The sequence below is a fragment of the Schistocerca nitens genome, chromosome 4, assembly GCF_023898315.1.
Source record: "Schistocerca nitens isolate TAMUIC-IGC-003100 chromosome 4, iqSchNite1.1, whole genome shotgun sequence".
Classification (NCBI taxonomy): Eukaryota; Metazoa; Arthropoda; class Insecta; order Orthoptera; family Acrididae; genus Schistocerca; species Schistocerca nitens.
In genome coordinates this window covers 93,209,772-93,232,601 of record NC_064617.1, presented here as the reverse complement: position 1 = coordinate 93,232,601, position 22,830 = coordinate 93,209,772, and the positions used below count along the sequence as shown (strand labels likewise).

The window sequence follows — 22,830 nt, the reverse complement described above, 5'->3', positions numbered from 1 at the left end:
AGTTTCCATCTCGCTGTATCCATTGCTCCCTTACATTTTTCTGCGGGTCAGCTTACATTATTTTGTACGATTCTCTCAATGTAGGAAGTATATTTTTAACGTATTTCTGAAATTTCATGATATTAACAAGGAACAGAAGATGTAAATAAGAAATTTTAAAACTCAAGTTCCTAACGAAGAGCGTCAAGTGTGTTAGCGTACTAAGGAAAAAAAACAATAAGGAAACTGTCAGCATACTTATAAGAAAATTTAAAATTAGAATAAGTGAAAAGCAGTGACAGCGGCATCTCACGAGCTCACAATCTTGCTACAAAACAAGAACTGCTTTTAGGTTCTGCGAAGTTACTTACGGAGTTTCTGCGACAACGTATCCAGAGATGGTGATTAAGTATGTTGTGTGTGCTTGATTTGTTGACAAACAGATTACTAGTGAAGTAATGTAAATTTCGGGATTTTTGAATAATGTCTGATTCAGATGAGGACTACGTTGAATATGGAACTCCTCTAGACCCTTTAGATGAAGGTTCGTTGCAAACTAGTTATCCTTTTGGTAGTGCTTGTATTATGATCACTGTTACGATGTGGTTTAAAAGAAACCAAATGTTTTATGTGCTGTCACGCCAACTTTCATCTGTTAAATCAAAAATATGAGAAGGAGTACATAGTGAAACAAGCAACACACAATGAAGACTCGTGCTAGATGATTTATTTACAAGTAGTAATCTAAGTCTCCTGCTGGACGAATGTCATTTCATATATAGAAACATAACTTCTGTTTCTTGCAGAAAGTACTGCTTGTGTATATATTGCCAAACCAATTTTTTTAAAATTTGTACGTAATAAAATCTCTAGTATTATAAGCTCAGGCTATTCTTCCCAGCTGCCCAATGTGAGTATTGATTGTCATATCAGTTGTCATAGGTCCTTCATCATACCACGAATACTATTGTAACCCTGTGCTTTACTCTAATTTTAGATGCTGTTCCCAAGAAAAAGCCATTCAGGCTGGAAGAAATTGTTGCTAGGAATAGCAAACAAAGGTTTCATGGAGCTTTTACTGGAGGTTTTTCTGCTGGTTTCTTTAATACTGTTGGCTCATTGGAAGGATGGACACCATCAACCTTCAAGTCCTCTCGATCAGACAAGGCACAGAGAAAGATTCAGAAACCAGAAGACTTTATGGATGATGAGGTAAATATAGACTTTAAATTTTACCATGTTTATCAGTGAGGTGAGATTTGTTGTTGGAGTAAATACATAAATAAATTTCAAATATTGTAAACTAAGACACAGAAAAATGTAATGAAGACTACCGGTGGTCCCTTTACCAGAGATGAAATTTTGAACTCCCTTGAAAACAGAAAAATTAGAGCAGTAGAACTAATTTCTAAAGCAATTCACCCATCAATGTAAAAATACATGGTTATAAAATTTTAAATGATGGACCCATTTTCAAAACTTCATATTTATTTGAGTACAAATCCAAAATGAACAAGCTTTATATCAATTTGAGCCTGTGCAAGTTATAATCGGTAGGGCTTGTACAGCAAATGCCGTCTCAGAACTGTCCATACAGTTGGTCAGGGTATTCCAAGTCCTCGACTGGCACTATTGGTAGACTTACTTTGACTGTGCACAAAACTTTCTTGAATCTGTTGATCATCATCCTCTAACACATGTGATCGGCTGTACTTTTTCCTTTGCATACACTCCCAGTCTCTTTAAATTGCTTAAACCAATGGCTAATGCTTTTGTGAGTTGATGGTAGAATACCAAATTTGGTATGAAATGCCTGCTGCGCTGCAATTTGCAACTCACTTTTTTGCAAATTTGAGAACACAGAAAACCTTGTGCCCCACAGTCTCTATCTCACTCACAACTGACAGTGAAATGGAATAACAGCCATATTGCCGCTTGAACTGTACCAGCTGCTTCTGAAACCATCACTGCCCACCCAAAACTTTGAAGCTTTCTCTTTTCATTGGTATAAAGCTTGTTCAGTTTGGATTTGTACTTAAATACATACAAATTTTTGAAAATGAGTCCATCATTTAGAACAACCCTGTATTCTTAGAATACTGCTGGAAGGTATTTTATGAACAGTCTTCTTTATCAATGCAAATTATTGCATTCCATAAGAAAATATATGTTCTCTCCCTCCCCCAATTTTGTCAGACTTTGATGTACATGTGTGGTTGATTGTGGTCACAGAATTTCAAAGTTACTTCATTTTGAGTACAGAATTAGTTAGTTGTAGCTGACAGTTCATTCAATTTTTTTAAAGAAGATAAGTGCCAGTGGTTCACTTGTTTGAACTGTTAACGTGTGTTATTAAAAGTATGAATTAAAAGAACTGTTGGCGGGGGCACTACTGTAAGAAATCATTACTCTAAAAGATGAACTAAAAATGTTAAGATATCTAGTTGACACAATAATTTACATTATGTAGTGCTTAGAAAGACTCATCAGCCCTTTGACTCCCTACAGACATTACAAGTATTGTAACTGAAGATGTGCAGCTACATAGTGAGGATCAAAAGGAGAGTTACTGGTGCAAGCTGCCATTCATACAAATTTAAACCCTTGGTAAAATCCTTAGTTTTTGAAGTTTCTAAAAATTCCAAAGAAAGAGGAAGGGGCACTGAGCTGAAGAAAAGATGGCTCCATGTCGTGCATCAGAAAGGAAGCAGGGTATAGACAATGACTTTGAAGTAATAATATACCAACAGTAAAGATACAAATTTGTAAAGAGCTACTAACATTGAGCTGCCTGTAATTAATTAGGTAAATATTGATTCTCACACTTCAGGTATCATAATAGCGACGTGAGAGAATGATGGCCAGTCAAAATTTTTTCAAATTTACTTATATTTTTTCATGACTAGTTTCAGACATGTGCTTTTGGAGTTTTACAGTCTCTAAACTAATACATAACATATTTAACTCTTTTACTTTTTATTCAGTTAACCTTATTGAAAGGGAAAAGTCAGAATGTATAATCCTGACCTATGAAATTCTATAATAAAAAAAGAATAAAAAGAGTAATGATAATACAGCATAAGTATTTGCATATTTACTATGTAGTCACCCATAGACCATTTGTTACAGTTGTATTGGACATGTCAGAAAGAAGCAGAAGTAATATAAACATATGAAAGTTTTACAAGATAGGGTGGAAAAGGTGAGGATAGGTCAGGAAATCGGCCATGGCCTAATGAAAGGAAAACCCAAATCAAGATGACCAAACAGGGAAACGGAATAAACCCCGGTCCTCCTGAGTGTGAGTCCAGTACATTAAGGGAGGTAGGACGTCAAACGGGCCGACTTGGAGCAGGAGAGTCACCACAGTACATTTTAATTTCTACTGTCAATGCTTTTGCAAATAATTTCATAAAACTTTGTCACCATGACCAGGAAGGATTGAGGACTCACACTCATCACAATGAAAGTTCAAAAACGTAGCAAAATACCTTTTTTTACATGTGAAATTTCATCGTTTTTTTCACTTAGTACTGGCTGCATTTGTTGCTATAGGTACACTTTTTTTCCTAAGTAAGAGAGATTCTTCGATGAATTTTTCATAGCATACAAACAGTAGTTACAGGTGTATGAAACTCTAGAATTTTCCAAATATATTAAAAACCTGTGGAAAAATTGAGATAATTAACTATAAAACTTGAGTTTTTTCTAAACATGGAGTTTAAAGTGTAACAATTCATTCATTTTTTCATAAATTAAATAACTTCTAGAGTTTCATACATCTGTAACTATGGTTTGTATGCTGTGCAAAAGTCATCGAAGAATCTCTCTTACTTAGGAAGAAAAGTGTACCTATAGCAAAAAATGCAGCCAGTAGTAAATGAAAAAAATGATGAAATTTCACATGTAAAAAAATGTGTTTTGTTACGTTTTTGAGCTTCCACAGATATGAATATGAATCCTGAATCCTTCCTGGTCATACTGTCAAAGTTTTATGAATTTATTTGTAGAAGTATAGACAGTGGAAATTAAAATGCCCTGTGGTGCCTCTCCTGCTCCAAGTTGCCCGTTTGACGTCCTACCCCCTTAATACTGGAGTAGCCCTCCTTGCTTGGTACATGATTGGAAGGGAAATAACAAAACACATTATCTACATTGTGAGTGCAATATGCATTATAAGTAAATAAATGAAAAGAAATTTTGAAAGTAAAAACACATGAACAAATTAAAAAACACTGCATAAGTGTGCAAAATGCACAATAAGTCAGTCAGTGATGTAGGTAACACATGAAACTTTTAATAACACCCCTAAAAAAGTAAATGTTTTATACTATTGCCAAAAGGTATGAAGCATGAGCACACAAAAACCTGCCTACACTACAACCATTGCAATTAAGTTAGCACCAGATCCTTCCTCAGCAGAATTGTGTTGCACCACATCTGAAGCAGAGGAAATACAAGACCAACTGCAGAAACATTCTTCACCTTGACAAACACAGCACTGATTGATTGGTTTATTTGAGGGAGTGGCCCAAACAGTGAGGTAATCGGGTCCATCGGCTTAGGGAAGCAAGTCAGTTTTGCCCTTTCAAAGGAGTCATCCTGGCATTTTCCTGAAGCGGTTCAGGGATATCATGGAAAACCTAAATCAGAATAGCCAGACATGCGTTTGAATTGTCATCCTTCCGAATGTGAGTCCAGTGTGCTAATCACTACACTACCTTGCTCTGTACAGCACTGATGGTACATCAGTTAATAGAATCAAAAGAACCCAGCAATGACTGAAGGCCTAGTAATCCTATGAGGTAACATATTCATTTACATTGCAGAAAGACTTCTCACAAGAAATGATTTTAACTCTGATGTAAACACCATTTTCTTCTACAATCTCTGTATGTATATTGGGAGTGCATTATAAAAAAAGACACCAAAGTGGCTCACATGTCTTTGAGTGCAGTTTGGTCTAACTTGTTCTATGTGGAGGGAGCCATAGCTGTGGTAGTTGGAGTTGGTTAGCAGGTCACCAAGTCTAGCTTTTGTAATCAACATACATTTGTACATAGGTTCTATAAAAAGTAGTGCGAGCACATTTATAATTCATACCAGTCTTTATTGACATGCTCACCATATTACATGCCTTCAGTATAATCACCTACTCCCACACAGATGGAAGGTGCTGTACACTTGTCATTGCATATATCTGTGTCAATGACTGTTCTTTGGCATGGGTGATGTTGCCTCTTGTGATGCAGCATATGCCATGAAGAGATTCCTTCATTTTGGCATGTAGGTCATAACTGCACTGACTCATATCAAGTGGATGTTCCAGAATCTCCCAGCCTCACATACACAGGAGCTCCTGCACAGAATTTACTATATGGCATTGTGCATTGTCATGAAGGATGATTGTATGCGTTTCATTGGCAATTCACATATAGGAAGAGGCAAGGAGCTTAACTGTCATGTTGACCATAGGTGGATGTCCCGAACAGGGCTGATCTTGAATGAAATCCCTGCCATCCCAAAACATTCACCTATCTAGCCACTGTACAGTGTGGCAATGCTGCATCTCATCAAGCCTCTCATAATCTCTGAAAATGTTGTGCACTCCAATGACATGCCACTTGTCTTGATCCATGCATGTTGTTCGTGTTTCTGAAACATTCTGTTTGGGCACTTGAACTGGCCTCCCACCCTGTCACATGGTACACACTGCAACTGACTGAAACACAACCATTGCCACTCACTGCACTATTTCAGCTGGCCTTCTGCTATAAGATACAGAGAGTGTGCATGCCCTGGGATGTACATCTTCATGTTGCAGCAGTGTTGCCACTAATATATTATTGCCCTAATATATTTATGCGAAGAGAACAGTAAGAAACACAACTTCGTAAATAGGGGGCTTGCAGTGAGCTCTAGCCGAGTTGTGTGGCAAGTTTCGAATAGCTCTTTACGGTAATGTAAAAATTTCACTTATGTGATTAATAATTTTACCCCAGAAAACTGTTCCATAAGCTACAAGGGACTGGAAGTAACCAAAATAAGCCATTCAGTCAACATCTGGGAGCAAACTTTAGAAATAATGCTCAGAGCAAAACATGCAGAACTGAGTTTCTGAAAGGCATTAGATACTCGGTCTTTCCAGTTTAAGTCATGCTTAACATGCATTTCTTAAAGTTTTGTGCAACATACCCCTTCTAACTCATCTCTACCCAGTACCAGATGGAGATATTTGTTTTGACTCTTCTTCCCAAATTGTATATAAAGTTAGTTTTCTTCACATTTAGGGCAGCCTATTGGTAATTAACCATTAATGTGAGGACTTCATTAGTTGTGGTGGATAGAGATTCCTTAACATCACTCACTATTACACTAGTGTCATCTGCAAACAACATGATCTTGGGGGCAGCGTCTGAGGTTTGTATATCATTTATAGTTTAGGTACTGAAGGGGGCCTAACACACTACCCTGGAGGAAACCTATTTTGATTTTCCCTGCATCAGATACTAATGCGATTTTATGATTAGCATGAGCTGACTTGAGCTCCACAACCTGTAATATCTTTATGAAATATGATTGAATCCATTTGTTTTCTATAGCTTTTATCTCCACAGCATCCAACTTACCTAAAAGCGTTTCATGAGTAACTGCATCAAAAGCTTTATAAAGGTCTAAATTAACACTAACACTCTCATTGTTATAAAAATTACTAACTATTTCATCAGTGTAATCATTCATTGCTGTCCTGTTCTTCTTCCAGTTTGAAAGTCATGCTGCTTACTATCCAGTAGGCTGTGCTTGTATATGTATTTGGCAAATTCATTGTTTCATTAATCTCTCAGTTACTTTGGAAAGTGCCAAGAGGAGTGTAATAGGATGGTAATTCTCAGCTTTATGCCTTTTTCCACATTTAGTCTGCAGCTCATGGTCTAGTGGCTAGCGTTGTTGCCTCTGGATCACGGGATCCTGGATTCAATTCCCGGCTGGGTCAGGGATTTTCTTTGCATAGGGGCTGGGTGTTTGTGTTGGTGTCATCATTTCATCATTTGGGAAAAGTGGCAAGACTGGACATTGCAAAGATTGGGAATTTGTATGGGTGCTGATAGTCATGTGGTTGAGCATCCCACAAACCAAATATCATCATCATCATTTTTCCAAACTTGAATAAAGGTATCACTTTCGATATTTTTAATCTTTCGGGGAAGACACCCTCAGTGTATGATAAATTAACGTGAGACAAGGACTTTGCAATTTGTGAAGCAGTATGGATTATAAGTGACACTGTTGCATTGTCTACACCAGCTGACATTTTGCTTTTAAGACTTTTAATCACCTTTACAACTTCATGCTCGTTAGATGGATCTAACCTCATGCTGTATACTCTGTGTAAAACCTAAGTTTAACCTTATTACTGAAATTTAAGCTAAGTTTTTGGGAAGCATTTATAAACCAATCATTTATGTAATTTGGCAGGCCATTTTTGTCACTATTGAGCATAAGCATTTGTAAGAGTAATTTCCTGCTGTTCATGTATCTTCCCTGTTTCACTTTTTACAGTATCCCACACAGATTTTGATTTGTTACCTGACATTCTTATTATGTAATCATTTCTAGGCAGCTTTGCCTTTGCATTTACCTATCTATATATTTTCTTATAGGCCTTGACATATTTTATAAACTGAGAATCTGTGGGTATTCTTATTTTAGAACTGATACCAAAGAAGGAAAGTTGCTACTCACCATATAGCAGAGATGCTGAGTCGCGATAGGCACAATAAAAAGATTCACACACTCATAGCTTTCGGCCATTAAGGCTTTTATCAGCAGTACACACACACACACACACACACACACACACACACACATGAACGTAACTTGCACATATATCTGCAGTCTCAGAGAGCTGAAACTAGTTTCAGTTTAAATTACATGTCTTTAACAGTTAAATTGATCTAAAGTATGCCTACAGATAATAGAAGATTACTGAGAGAAACATTATGTTGCAATTTTTAATGTAATTTCAATTTGTTTTCATTTTAAAAATTTTCAAATTTAGCTTACCCATTGTACAATGCTATGATGTGAGGATGTGAGGTATACATATAGGTCGTTATAACATTTTGTCTGCAGACAGGTGTGCATCTTATCGAGAACTTTAAAATTTCTCTGAAACTGTTTATACAAAATAAATTATTCATTTGCAAAACTTAGTAATGATAATTGCAGTTTTTTTCCCATTATCTTGCATCCTATACACTTCCTTGTGGACATCACTGTACACAAAGTTAGGGGTACAAGGGCCGCACAGAGTGGCCCCACGCGATTTGAGGCACCATGTCACAAACTGCGAGGCCCCTCCCGCTGGAGGTTCGAGTCCTCTCTCGGGCATGGATGTGCATGTTGGTCTTAGCATAAGTTAGTTTAAGAGGTGTGTAAGTCTAAGGACCGATGACCTCAACAGCTTGGACCCTTAGAAATTCACACACATTTGAACATTTCGGTAGAAGGGCAGAGAGAGCTTTATAACACAAAATACAAATAGAGAAGAGAAGGTAAAAAGACAGCAGAAAGATCCAGGAAATAAAGAGGTAAGAAACTTACATGAATTAAGACCATGTACATGATGAGAATAATACACTAGTTGAAGTACTGTAATACGTCTGTGGAATTTGGAATAATTTTTGGTTGGGAGGGCATCCAAATGATCTGATTAATGAAGTAGCTTTAGGGCCCCTCTGTCCCACAGCAGATCCATCAGTAACACATTTGATGTTATCTCTGCAAATAGTTTGCAATTGCCCACTTTGCCTAATGGGTACTGTTCATATACCAGTACAGATTGCTGCACAAAACTTAAAAGTCAGTTGTGCCATCTCACATATTATCTTTTCTTGTACTATGTAGGTGTGTTGCACCAGTGATGTGACAGAAATGAATGATTCTGGCAGTGTGCTTAATCCATTTTTTACAAAGGATACCTTCATGCATACATGTGATAATGACAGGTGATTATGGATACTGACTGTGGTAAAACAGTTTTTTTAGTTTATTTCACTAACATAAAAATGACTTTCGTCCATAGTAATGATATATGTTCACAAGAAATGCCAAATTGTACTGTAGTTCAAATCACACATTCTGCCAATGTTTGATGGAACAAGTGTGAGGTTGAAGAAAGATAAGAACATACAACCTCAAATAAGACTCTGCCCAGGAAGTCACTATGGTGTTCAAACCATCTTTGCTTAGATGACTACTGTACTTTTATTATATTACAGAGATTGAATGGATAGCAGAAAGCTAAGGGTGTGGTTTAGGAATTTTGGTACCTCACTCTCACTTCAGGGTACGAGTTAAAAGAATTTGCATTATTTGTAAGTATCTTATCAGTATGATGTTTGATAAAGGGATGCTTTTCCCTTCTATTAGTTCTGTTAGTGAGGTGCTATTCTGCTTGGGCTAAGACACAATGGCCCACGTCAAAGCAGATAGGGTTCCCCCCCAAAGTCTAAGTCTGTAAGGGCTAACAACAGTGAGGCTGAAGATACTGCTCATGGCAGTGGGCTTCATTGGAGGCAGTAAGTGGATACTCCTCTGTACTGACAGTTTCACAGATCTGGAAATACATTTTTTTTTTGAGACATGGTATTGTATTACCTGTATTATCCGTTCATTGGCCTTAGCGACCATTTGAAATTTATAATAGAATTTTGAATCACACCACACATTCAGAAGTTAGTCTAATGTCTACATGTTTTACGTATGTGTTAAGTTGAACATACATACATCATATGTCCCCATTTTCAGTTCAGATTCACCAACTTTCCTGTTCTATGATGAATGTTGACATGGTATGTCACAAATATGCAAGTAATGAATTTGATTGTCTCTGCAACCTTAGATAGTTGACAAATATCTGGTTGTATGAAACTTCCTGGCACACAGTTTTAATCTGCCAGGAAGTTTCATATCAACGCACACTTCGCTGCAGAGTGAAAATCTCAATCTGGTTGTATATCACTCATCTTAAATATAGATTATGTTTTACAGGATGTAGGTGAATTTGGCATAGCTCCAAAGGTTCTCCGTTCAACAAGTGACTATGCTGATCACCTCAATGCAAGAAAAAGAGAGAGGGTGGGCCCAGCAACTGGACCCATTCCAGGAGAGCCAGTTTTAAAGCAGCTGCTACAGCCAGCAAGGTAAATGTTCATATATCGTTATGTAGTATTTTGTTGGATAAAAACTGAGAACTAACAGTTTGCGCAGTTGTTGTACTCTGCACCCTACAGAGTAATGTTTATGTATTTTGTAGGGCTATTGTAATATTGTTCTCTCAGCTTTGACTCATGACATGATCAATGTATACATCGTGGCAAGCTTGACTTCACTCATTACACCCATGAACAAACGTAAATAACATGAAAAATATTTAACTCCAGCAAGAGAATGAAACTGATGGGACAACCATGGGAAGTAGGTGATTTTGGACAGGGGTAGACTAAGTATACGACAATAAGAATAATGACATCATTCCAAATCAAATCTTAACCCAAAAATGAAGCACATGGATTTCTCACCATATAGGACAACCAAAAAGTGCAAAAACTAAACAATGGGAATCGTAAATTTTACTTGACCTATATAGCTGAAACAGAGACAACAATAGCAATAACCCACACACAGTGTGAAAACCCAGTACTGCAAATTTCACTTGAACTTTATGGTTCATTGTAGCACTCAATACCAAGCAACCTTCACACAAATCAAGGACTGTGATTGCAAATTTCATTTGACCTATATTGTTCATCTGAAGCCCTCAGCATAACAAACATACAAGAACCTCCAAAACCTGATACTACAAATTTCAGTTGACCTATATGGCAGCTAAAAGTATGTTTGCAGTACCAAAGACCAATACACTCAAATTGTCAAACCTGTTATCCAAACATTCACTTACCATATCTATCTAAAATGAAGTCACAGTACAACAAAGCAAAACTCACACACCTAACTGGTATAAAACATGTAACCTAACCAATGACGATAAAGCAATATCCATGTTACCTAGCAACCATAATCCAACATAATTACCAGAGATTGGCAAGAAAAACCCCAAAATTCATAAAAACGTACATCGTCACCAATTTAAGTATACACAAACAATTGTGAACATAAACAATCATGGTAAAATCAAAACAAAAAATTCTCACCGGCCGAAGCCTCTGCGATCAGTCCAAATAACTATAGGAACTTAATAGTATACAACATATCTTCATCCACTGCAGCAAGAAATTACCTACTCGTAAATTTTTTGCCAAAAAAGATAAATAGTATTATATCTCAGACTATAAGAAACACATGGAACTAATAATTCCGAACACAAACATGAATCCATCAGCCACAATAAGCAAATTCAAGGTAACTCACTAGCAAACTGGCACAAACTCTTCCAATAATATCAAATCAGAAATGTCAAATGACTCACTAATGTACCTACCAAACAACTTCAAAATATAAACATCCAATACAAGAGAGCACTACCAAACACTACAACATGCTACCTGCAAACTCGATCCAGTATGATACCACACAACACGAGTCAAAGAGAATGGATGATACTGCAATTTTCAGTTGACTCAAATAAAAAAAACAGTAGTAGTAGTAGTAGTAGTAGTAGTAGTATAGTGGATGGGTATTTAATTTTTAAGTGCAAATGTTCTTTTGAACTATTTGCAGACCATTATTTTGCTATTTCATTTGACAATGTTCAGAAGTGGAAATTATTGTGTTCATTGCAGATGAGAGTTGTGTTTTGAAGTGAAATAATAAACATAAAATCTTTCGCGTACTATGGAACATTCGATCCCTGTGAGAAATCACAGAAATCAAATGCTGAGGTATTGTAAATACGTTCACAAACGGTAATCACTATTGGAACTGTTGACAAATCTAAGAACTGTAGTTGCTGTGTGTAATTTGAAAAAGAGATGTGTAACAGAGTAACTTTGGTTATCCTATCCTCATAAAGCATCATTATATATTCGATGTGTGTGTATTTCGAGCTACTGATTTTCATTGTATTACCATGACAATTCCTATATCATTGTAAGACGTTTATTGGATAAATAAATAACTAAATTATCTGTTTCCTGTCTCATAAACTGTAACACATATACATCATAAGTTTTATAAGATACTTCCTTCGCATACATAATTGACTGCGGTGGCTAAGGGGATATGATTGACTTTCTCTAGCCTGTTTTGCTCTAGGTCACTATATTAACCATTTCTTTCATTATGAGTAGCTTTCTGTAGTGTATTCCTCCCTTTCCGTTTGTGTGTGCCAGTTGTTGATTTTTGCATGGATTTTTCCTCTTCTGGTTTGATTTACAGCACTGCAGAATTTTTACACATGTGTATTGTAATTAGTAACGAAAACAATTCATTTCCATGCTCACAAGATGTAGATCTATTTCCCAAGACCTGAAGAACCAGCAACTAACGTATGAGAGAGGGAGGAAAAAAAGGGAGGGGGAGAGCACCAGATGTGATATGACACGTACGGGAATATATTCTCGAATCAAAATTGGACTTGTGAATCTTATTCTACCCATTTTGTTAATGTGATGCAGCAAATGAATTGGAGACCTCACGTCTTGCCCATTTTATTTACATGTGTCAGTCAGTCAGGAAGTACAAGGCAGTGTGTCAGTATGATCACACACCATGCCAGACCATTCCTTTCACTGAGGCAATAGGAGTGCTATGTCACATGGCAGCTGTCAGCAATCTGTTTAAATCCTCTTACTTTATGATGGGCAACCTTTTGATGATTGCAGCAGTTCTCTGGATAACTAGTTAACCTGGCCATAACAAGCATGGACCTCAGGCTTTTACGGAAGTCTCACTTATGAGAAAGCTTGTTCAGAGGTAGAAATTCACAAAGTTACCAGTATTTGGTCTCATTTAAATAACTGTCCAGAGATGTTATCACTGCATAAGTTGACTAATTGTAATAGTTGTTCTGAAAGAGGTCAATACTCTTTGTAATATGGCACTTGAATTATATGTTTTATGCAGTTTCTTTACTTCATTCAGGAAGATTAGCTATGTGTTTTGAATGATTTTCTGAATATCTCTCTCTCTCTCTCTCTCTCTCTCTCTCTCTCTCTCTCTCTCTTAATTTGACACTGGCAACAAGAAAAATGAAGAGGAGCAGTTAAGGAACTCTGCTGTTTCTAGAAGAAAATTTTCTGTTACTAACTTCTCTTTCACATGTATGCGCATTTATATATGTGTTTGTTTCTTGGAACTGTTCACAGTAATCCATAACATGTGATCAGTTTTGAGTTGGAAAATTATGATTTTTCGGAACTTACAAAAAAATGTTGTGTCAATATAACTTAGAGACTATTTTACAAAGCAGATACTGCTGATTTAAGGCTTTTACTGCAAGAAGACACCATAATAATTTACATAAATGATAACTTTAACAGCAGCAATGTGCATCAAATGGGTAAAATGTGAAACCCATCTGTGAGGCTACTGAAGACATGGCACAGATCCAGTAACAATTCTGGAAGTGGCCATGTGACTGATTGGAAATAAAGACAGTGGATAATGGTGCATGCTGTCCCTCATCGCCCCCCTCCCCCGCCACTCACACATCCCCCTATGTAATCTACCATTACACCTAGACGAAGGTGCAACCGTGGTGACAGAAAAGGGTGTGCCATCCACAAACTAACATCATTATTCAGGAATCACTCCAAGGTGAGAAAATAATACACAGCCAAAATACTGTGCGAAGAAGATGAATGCATTCACCTTCAGTCATGACAAATGAATGGCAAAAGCATTGATTTAAGCAGTTGACCTGTACAAAATCATTCTGTGTCAAAGGTAATGAGTTATAACAAAAACATATAGGAAACTGAGACACACATACTGGGCTTAGCAGTGTTTGCAGCAGCATTTTTGAGTGACATAAGGGAAAATTAAACTATATATGAAAGATCTTCTATTTAAGGTAAATTATAGTGTGACAGATCACAAATTATTATACAGAAGAAACAATAGCGAAGTTAGTGGTGACAGCTGCTCAGGTTTTGGATATCTGTTACTCATCAAGTTTGACTGCCCAGTCTAGCAACAGTGAAGCAGGGGAGGGGGGGGGGGGATAGAAAGAGAGAGAGAGAATCAAAGACTTTATGTGTATGTGTGGACACACACTTTGAGGGAGAATGGTAGTTTGAAAGCAAATTTCTATAGAAGAGACTGAGTGGATAAAATGTACAAGAATATATAGAGAAAAAAAGAATACTCAATGAGTTCAGGATTCTCACTTTGCCCGATGTTTGGTTGTAAATTAATAATTATTATATGTAGATTATTGAAGTATTGAAATAAAAACTTTTGAGGAAACCGACTCTTATACTGAAAATAGTGAAAATGTTTTCTATCCTGTTGTATCATATAATGGATAATGATCCTGGATCATTTTATGGTAGAATACAGAACTAGGCAATTTCTCTTGTCTTATGACAGTAAGAATGTGCAAAGTAAAAGTCATACAAGCACTTATTTGGCTATGAGGTGCTTGGGAGAGAAATTGTGTGGCAGTATTACTATTATGCATCTTATAAAGCACAAAAAGCTTTATTAGTTTTTTACCAGAGATTTTATGTTAATTGATGTTCCATATTTTTAGCAGTCTGCAGAACATGGAAAATTCAAAAAATATTCACAAAATAAAACTGAATTATTCAGTGAAATGGACATCCCACTGATTACTCACCTCGCATAATGTAAAAAATACTACCTGTCTCTTACACAAGAACATAAATTTTATCTGGAATACAGCATTTGGAAGTGTGCAGACTTCCAAATTGTCACAGTATATGCCCTAGAGGTACCACTAGCTCTTATGCTGCTGCCCTTCCTGAAACGGACAGTGTATAATTCCTTGCATTCAATTTAGGTGCATAGAATTAACTTGTAAGTGCTGTCAAAAAGTTGCAAAAGCTGACCAATGCAAAGTGTTGTTTAGCCTGTTAAAAATATTTCTAAGTAATGTGAAGCACCATTGTCTTAACCTGAACCTCACCTCACTCACACATTTTATATTCTTATGTGTAAGAACACAATTTTCAAAACACATCTTGTGTCACATCAGCTGTGCAGCATGCAGGATAACTATATTTTTAGTAATTTCCTTTGATTTATTATTGATTTCATTTAATATGCTTGTGGAAATTGGAACCTGTAAAGAAATGAAACCACCATCATGTGATAAAAGGTGAAAGTAGTATGGAACACTATCTCTCACTTTACATTAATTTTTTCCTCTTTTTCCTGCGCTCTTCCATCTTTATTTTTATTTATTTTTTATTTTTGTGTGTTCGATGGTAATTGTTAGAGTACTTAGATCTTTGCAAGGGAATCGTTAGTACAGATTTAGTACATTTAGGAATTTGTTTTGCACAAATATTATTTCTTCATGCAGGGACACAATTGGCATTAAGCTTCTGAAACGTATGGGATGGAAGCCAGGCCAAGGTGTTGGTCCTCGTCTTACTAAGAAGGAGAAGAAGCAAAGTAGAAAAGAACATTTGAAAATGACAAAGAAGGTTTACGGTTGTGCTCCTCCAGAATCGACTGACGGTTATAATTCGAGTGGAAATAGTAGTGAATCTTCAGATGAAGAAGACGAGAACATTACATTTGCCCCAGATGACTATGAACCTTTTTTGTGCAAACCCAAAGACAACTGCTTTGGCATTGGATACTCTGGTTTAGACAGAAGATCAGTTTTGTCTAGCCATATCAACCTTTTCCAGCCATCTTCACTTATAATGAATGAAAAAAATAAGAAGGTGTCAATATCTGGACAGGTAAGGTGAATATTTTTAATGCACTATTTTTACACTTTGCCTTGAACAATTGTGAAAAGATATATGTTAGATATTTCATCACTTTGGGGGTGGTCTGAAAGTTGTATTATTCTTGAAGAGTCACGTTAGCCAACGTTGCTAGTGCTACATCTATGAGTTGCCGGATATCAGTGCACACATCAGAGGACAGGCAAGGAACAAAGACGCCACACGGTGGGTAGACCGCCTGCGATCGGGACTTAAAATCGTGCTGAAGTTGAGCAACAGGTTAGACAAACGGTGGACCCGACATAACAAGAGCTAGGCAATAGCAATCTAGGCTACAGTGGAGTAGTGACAAACTTTTGCGACAACACTGTCAACAGGTCAACTACGATCCACAATCTAAATTGATAGCAGAGAGGAAAGCCAATATCAAGCAAAGCCATTGGCAAGTAGTGAGTAGTACGGTGGTGATAGTAACGAACACTGTCAGACAAAGAACATGATTGACTGAGTAGTCGAGGCATGGTGGTATTTATGCTGGCCATGAAGGACACTATTGGCCAGTGTATCCACGTAGCGAGACGGTGGCACACTCAAAAGGCGAGTGCAGTGCTGCATTGACACTGACCTTTATTAGCCATTGAGATCCATTGATTCCAGTGGGCATTCAACTTCCGCACAACCCGAAACCAGAGCTAGCAATTCTTTGTATTAGCATGACCAGTTTTGGCAGATCTACACTCTCATCATTGGAACCTGTAACATTATTAGTGGTATGTGCTTGTTATAATACTGAAAGTCACTTAGTAATGTTGCATCAAATGAAACGTGGCATGGAACATCAGCATGTCACAAATAAAACAACACAAAATTAAAACAAACAACATGTTGTGCTGATATCCCAGCATGCACTAGTCACTTGTCACCACAATGGAACATTAATTTGCATCCGTGGATAGAGATTTGGACCAACTAATGTTCAATATTTCAACAACTGTGTCACATCACCCAGTGCCTTGGGAAGATAAGCATTGCAGATGGAGTAGATATCACTTTCCCTTATGCGGTTAGCCACATGTGATTTGTGACTCCTACTGACCATCAGTGAAAGTGAAAGTAAAACTTTGAAAATAAAAGTTACACAAACGGCTAAATGCAACAGAAACTGCATTGTAACTCATTTTAATACCAAACAGGTCACAGCAAAGTAAAGTACAACATTCACTATGCATACTACTGTGGTACTGCACGTAGTGTTGTTTGATCACTCAAGGCTGGCATTGACCTAAGAAAATAAGATTGAGCGCCCAAAGTATTCCAGGTTCTCCCAGTTAAAATGGGTAACTGAATTGTCAAGAAGCAGCACTATTTATTGATAATTCAGTTCCCAGTTTTTGAAATGGGAAAAGTTGGCAGATTTAGGTCGTTAACCTTTTTTCTTAGTATATGTAAAAATAAAAATATTTATGTATTATTTTGACTGTATGTAGTGTAGATTCTTGTTCATGAGGCCAATTAAAATAATTTTTTACTCCATTCTTGTGCCTGTTTCCACTGAAGTATCATTAAAATTGTTTTCAGTATCACATTGACAACTATACCAGAAATAAATGGATACATTTCCTAGTAAAAAATTATTGTTTTTGTTTGTACGCACAAAAGTCTTTGCACAATGTTCATAATATGTTGTAGAACATGATATAATTGTGGTATTTATATCAAACAGCCAATTCACAGTGACTGAAATAGTATTACTAAAATAATCTCATTTATGATTTTGAATTCTGGTTTCATCCAGATCTGTATTGCTGGAGTGAAACTGCAGTTAAGACACTGCACAATGACTGATGAAAATATGTTACAGGAAATGAATACTGCTTGGTCAGTTTAAATTGTGAGGGCTGTCTTCTTCTATTATTCAAGACTGACAAACTTTTCCAAAAATTAAACAGTATTTGGGTACATGGCATTATTAAACTGATGACAAGAGTAAGCTAGGTAGATTAAAAAAAAAAAGTTAACACAGAGAGGGCCTGTACAAACCCACTCATTCATATTGATTCTGTATCTTTAATTTCCCAAAATTTTGGCCATTCTTTCCCTGCTTTTAGACTTAAAAATTCATTTGGTAAACACAAACTGTCACCATTGAACCTGCCATTGTAGCCTTCACTGCTTTAGCAAGACATCATTTCCTGATAGGGTGAAGCAGTTAGAAATGTACTTGCATAAGTGCACCCTCACTGGCAGATGCTGCTGGGAACTAAGAGTATTAAACCAGTGCTTTACCAGTTTTCAAATGGCTCTCTTAACAAGTTGATGTTTCTGTGCTTATCTAATTAAAGGTTAGATATTTCATTAGTTTGCTTGATATTTCTACAGGCATTTGGTGTTGGAGCATTAGAAGAGGAGGATGAAGACATATATGCACTGGAGGATATGTCTCAGTATGACTTTAGTTTGGGAGGCAATGACTCACAGAAGCTCCAAAAGAAGAAAGACTCAGTTAGAAGGGATAATAATAAGGAAGACACTCTGGATGGATTTGTCTCTGCCACACACTCAGTTTCTTCGAGGAAATTTTTCCCTCCTCCAGAGTTACCACCAAACTTTCAGCCATTCCATACAGTTCGCAAGACACGTTTCGAATCTGCACCTGACGAAAGTCAAGAGAACAACTTTAGAAAAATGGGTCTGCAAAGACACGCATTGTCATCTAATGACAGGGCACAAATTTTAAATGACAATACTTGTATGCATATGACAGCTTCAGAAGAAAGTGAAATGGATGAGAATAAAATGTTGGCCAAAGAAGCTGCAAAAATTACTGAGAAACTCTCTGAAAACTCAGTTGCAACAAAGTTCTGTCCATTTGCAGGACGTCCAGATAAACAGAGCCGATATGAACAGTATACTGCCCTGGTTAAAGCTGGAAGGAAAGGTTTGTACTCACGATATTTGTGTAGCCTCCATACTTGAATGTGTAGATTTCTAGATGAGAGTTGAGAGGAACCCACCTGTAGTTAGGGCTCATCCTGCGATATGAGTAACCTGTCCTTCCTTTTAACCTTGCATAAGGAAGGGGCTCTTAGTTCTGAAAGGCAAAAAGTGTACTGGTTTTACTTTCATGTGTGTCTGTTGGGAAAGAATCTCATTTTGTCTTCTGAAGGTAGGTACAAGGCCAGTAACTTTGTTTCATAATTTATTAGTTCTCTTAATTGAATTATCCTTTGACACAAAGAATAGTCATTGTCTGTTTGCACATAACCGATGCATATAAAAAAGACTGAGATGGTATTCTGATGCCACAGAATTATGCTGCTTACCATAAACTGCAAAAAATAATGAGACAGATTAGAAAATAAAGTAAGTTCTAACTGACTGGTTGTAAGTGCCAGTAAGAAAGTTTTTACAAGAATGTTAATGATGCTGTTACTGATTTCGACCAGCAGGTTCATCTTCAGGTACCTGTTCACATCTATATTCATTTGGTGTGATTTACATTAGTTGTTGGCTGCTTTTTTGCCAACAACTAATGTGAACAGCAACAGATGTAATATATACGTGAACAGCCATCTGAAGATGAACCTGTTGGTTTGAAACCATTAACAACACTATTTGGGTGAGTAGATAGCATTATTAATAGTGGCTGAATGCTATTTTCTTCCTTGCAAGAAGAAACTTATGTTTTGAACACAGCCACAGTCTCAAAAACATCAGTAAGAATGTTTTTGTTTAAAATGCCATTAATACTGAGTCAGTACATTTTATCTGTGATAAATGCAGGTACAGAAATACTGCATTACTTTTTTAACTGGTAGAACTGCAGTCAACAGAAAGCACTGGTCATATCTTTTAACTTTTCCAACTCCTGAGGTAAGCACAGTTTGGCACAAAGACCATTCGCTATCCACAAGTGTCAGTCAGAAATGTGGAAACATAATGAGAAATGCATGCTTGAACATAAATGCAAATGCTAGCCAAGCCTGCAGGTTTTGCTGTTGTATTTGAGTATAATGGCACCTGTACTATGTCAATACTTTGCAAGTGTCAGTCATGATCAGAACAGTGTTCTGTGTAGTTGTAAGTGCATCATGTCAGACCTAAGTGACTTTTAACATGGGCAAATTGTTGGTGCATGTATAGTGGATGTTTCCATAACCAAGGTAGCCAAAGTTCTTGGTCTTTCAGGAGGCACCATGACAAAGACTTGTACCATGTACAGGGAAAGCAGAAGAACATAATCCGCTAAGTCACAGTGGGGATGAAGTGTATGTTGAGTGATTGTGACAGACTGTCATTGACAAACATTGTAATGAAAAATAAGACAACAGCTGCAGAAGTGAATGTCACCCAGGAATCCTGTCAAAACAACATTAAGGGAGCTCCTTAAGCTGGAAATTGCAGGGCAAGCTGTAATTCCAAAACCATACATTAGTTATATGATGCCCGTAATAGAAAAATGTGGTGCCGAAGCCATAAAACATGTGAACTGTGTAGTAATGGAAGAAAGTAATTTGGTCTTGTGCGTATTATTGTGCTTTTTTCCAACTTCTGGACAAGTGTACGTCCAAAGAGTGGAACATGGTGGGGGTTCAGTGATGATTTGGGCAGCCATATCGTGGTATTCTATAGGCTCCACTGGTACTTGCCATGTTGCTTTACTGCCAAGCATTAAGTGACCATTTTGGCTGATCCATCTCATGATACACCGTTTGTTTCACAATGGTGATGCTGAGTTTCAGTATGACAGGGCCACTGTTCACACTGCAGGTTTTGTGAATGGGAGGACAGATTGTCACATGTTCCCTGACCACTGCATTCACCGGATGTCAATATTATTGATTCTATGTGGTCTAGTTTAGAGAGAAGGGTGCATGATCACTATCCACCTCCATCATTGTTACCCTAATTTGGCACTATTTTGCAGGAAAGCCTACAGTAACTTTATTTATCCATTCCGAGATGATTACCGAGCGAGGTGGCGCAGTGGTTAGGACACTGGACTCGCATTCGGGAGGACGACGGTTCAATCCCGTCTCCGGCCATCCTGATTTAGGTTTTCCGTGATTTCCCTAAATCGCTTCAGGCAAATGCCGGGATGGTTCCTTTGAAAGGGCACGGCCGATTTCCTTCCCAATCCTTCCCTCACCCGAGCTTGCACTCCGTCTCTAATGACCTCGTTGTCGACGGGATGTTAAACACTAACCTCCTCCTCCTCCTCCTCTCCGAGATGATTGGCAGCTGTTTTGAATGCCAATGGTTTTCCTACATATCATTAGGTGTGGTGATGTGTTGAGGTTTTGGTGTTTCTGTATTTTGTCCATCCTCTATATGAATATGTTTGAAAGACTTTCTCAATGAATTGACTTCTAGATCACGTCTAGGGACATGCAACAGACTAACAAGACCACAGTATCACTGAAAATGCATTTTATGAAAAAATAGCAAGTAGAAAACGTTCCATTTCCACTCTTCATTTGTCTGCAGTGAAATACTATAATTGTAAACATTTTTGAGTGGCCTTCATCTGCATCTATATTGTGCGAACCACTGTGAAGTACATTGCAGAGGGTACATCCCATTTTACCTGTTGTTATGACTTTTTCCCATTCCATTTACATATGGAGAGCGGAAAGAGTAATTGCTTAAATATCTCTATGCACGCTGTAATTGGTTTAATATTGTCTTCGCAATCCCTGCAGGAGCGATGTGTAGGGCACGGTAGTATATTTCTAAATTCATCACTGAGAGTTGATTCCTGAAATTTTCTAAATAGGCTTTCATGAGGTAGTCTGCATCTGTCTTTAAACATTTGTCAGTTCAGTTCTTTCAACATCTTCATTACACTCTCCTATGGGTCAAACAAACCTGTGACCATTTGTGCTGCTCTTCTCTGTATATGTCCAATATCCATTGTTAGTCCTGTTTGGTATAGGTCCCACACACTTCTGCCATATTCTAAGATCGGTCCCAGGAGTGTTTCGTTAGCAATCTCCATTGGAAACTAATTGCATTTCCCTAGTATGCTACCACTGAACTACAGTCAGCCACCTGTTTTAACTATGAGACTGTGTGATTGTTTCATTTTGTATCCATACAAATTAATACAGCCAGGTATTTGTATGAGTTGGCATTTTTTAATTTTAGGAAGTGCACAATTTTACTCTTCTGAGTGAGTTGCCAATCTTTGCATTACTTTGAAATCTTATCAAGATCTGGCTGAATATTTGGGCAGCTTACTTCGGGCAGTACTTCGTTATAGGTAACTGCATAATCTGCTAAAAGTCTCGAGGTTACTACTAATGGTGTCTACAAGGCCATTGATATACAACATGAACAGCAAGGGTCCCAACACACTTCAATGGGGCACACCCAAGTTACTTCTACATCCGTCATAGACTCTCCATCCAAGATAATGTGCTGTGCACTTCCCACAAAGAAATCATCAATCTAGTCACAAACCTCAATTGCTGTACCATATGATTGTACTTTTGATAAGAAACATATTTGTGGTAGTGCGTCAAATGCTTCTTGGAAGTCAAGGAACACTCTATTTGTTTTCCTGCCCTGGTCCATGGCTTTCAGCATCTCTTGTGAGAAAAATATGAATTGGATTTCAAATGATTGATGTTTCCAGAATCCATACTGGCTCGCATGCAGGTTGTCATTCTTTTTGAGATATCTTTTACATTTGCACTCAGAATAAGTTCTAAGATTTTACAACACACTGATGTCCATGATAGTACACAGTAGTTATGTGAAGCAGTTCTGCTTCATTACTTGTAGAGGGACATGACCTGTGCTTTCTTCCAACCACCGGGGACTGTTTTTTGTTTGAGGTATTGTGGTTAAAACGGGGGCTAACTCGGTATAAAATCTAATAGGGATTCCATTAGGTCTTGGAACTTTGTTCAAATTTAGTGACTTCAGCTGTTTATCAGTGCCACTACTCATCTTTGCAGTG

At 37.4% G+C, this 22,830-nt stretch overlaps 1 protein-coding gene across 2 annotated transcripts in view; it reads left to right on the top strand.

Moving 5' to 3' along the window:
• The first annotated feature begins 379 nt into the window (after positions 1–379).
• The window catches only part of LOC126252098 (G patch domain-containing protein 1 homolog), a 43,506-nt gene continuing 21,055 nt past the window's right edge, over positions 380–22,830 (top strand). For both annotated transcript variants that reach the window (XR_007545831.1, XM_049952957.1), the window contains exons 1-5: positions 380–523; positions 977–1,191; positions 10,033–10,184; positions 15,491–15,878; positions 18,246–18,804. Coding sequence is in view for 1 of the 2 variants with exons in the window: in XM_049952957.1 (XP_049808914.1) it covers positions 463–523; positions 977–1,191; positions 10,033–10,184; positions 15,491–15,878; positions 18,246–18,804 (1,375 nt within the window). In the remaining variant the exon portion in view is untranslated. The remainder of the gene's footprint in view (positions 524–976; positions 1,192–10,032; positions 10,185–15,490; positions 15,879–18,245; positions 18,805–22,830) is intronic.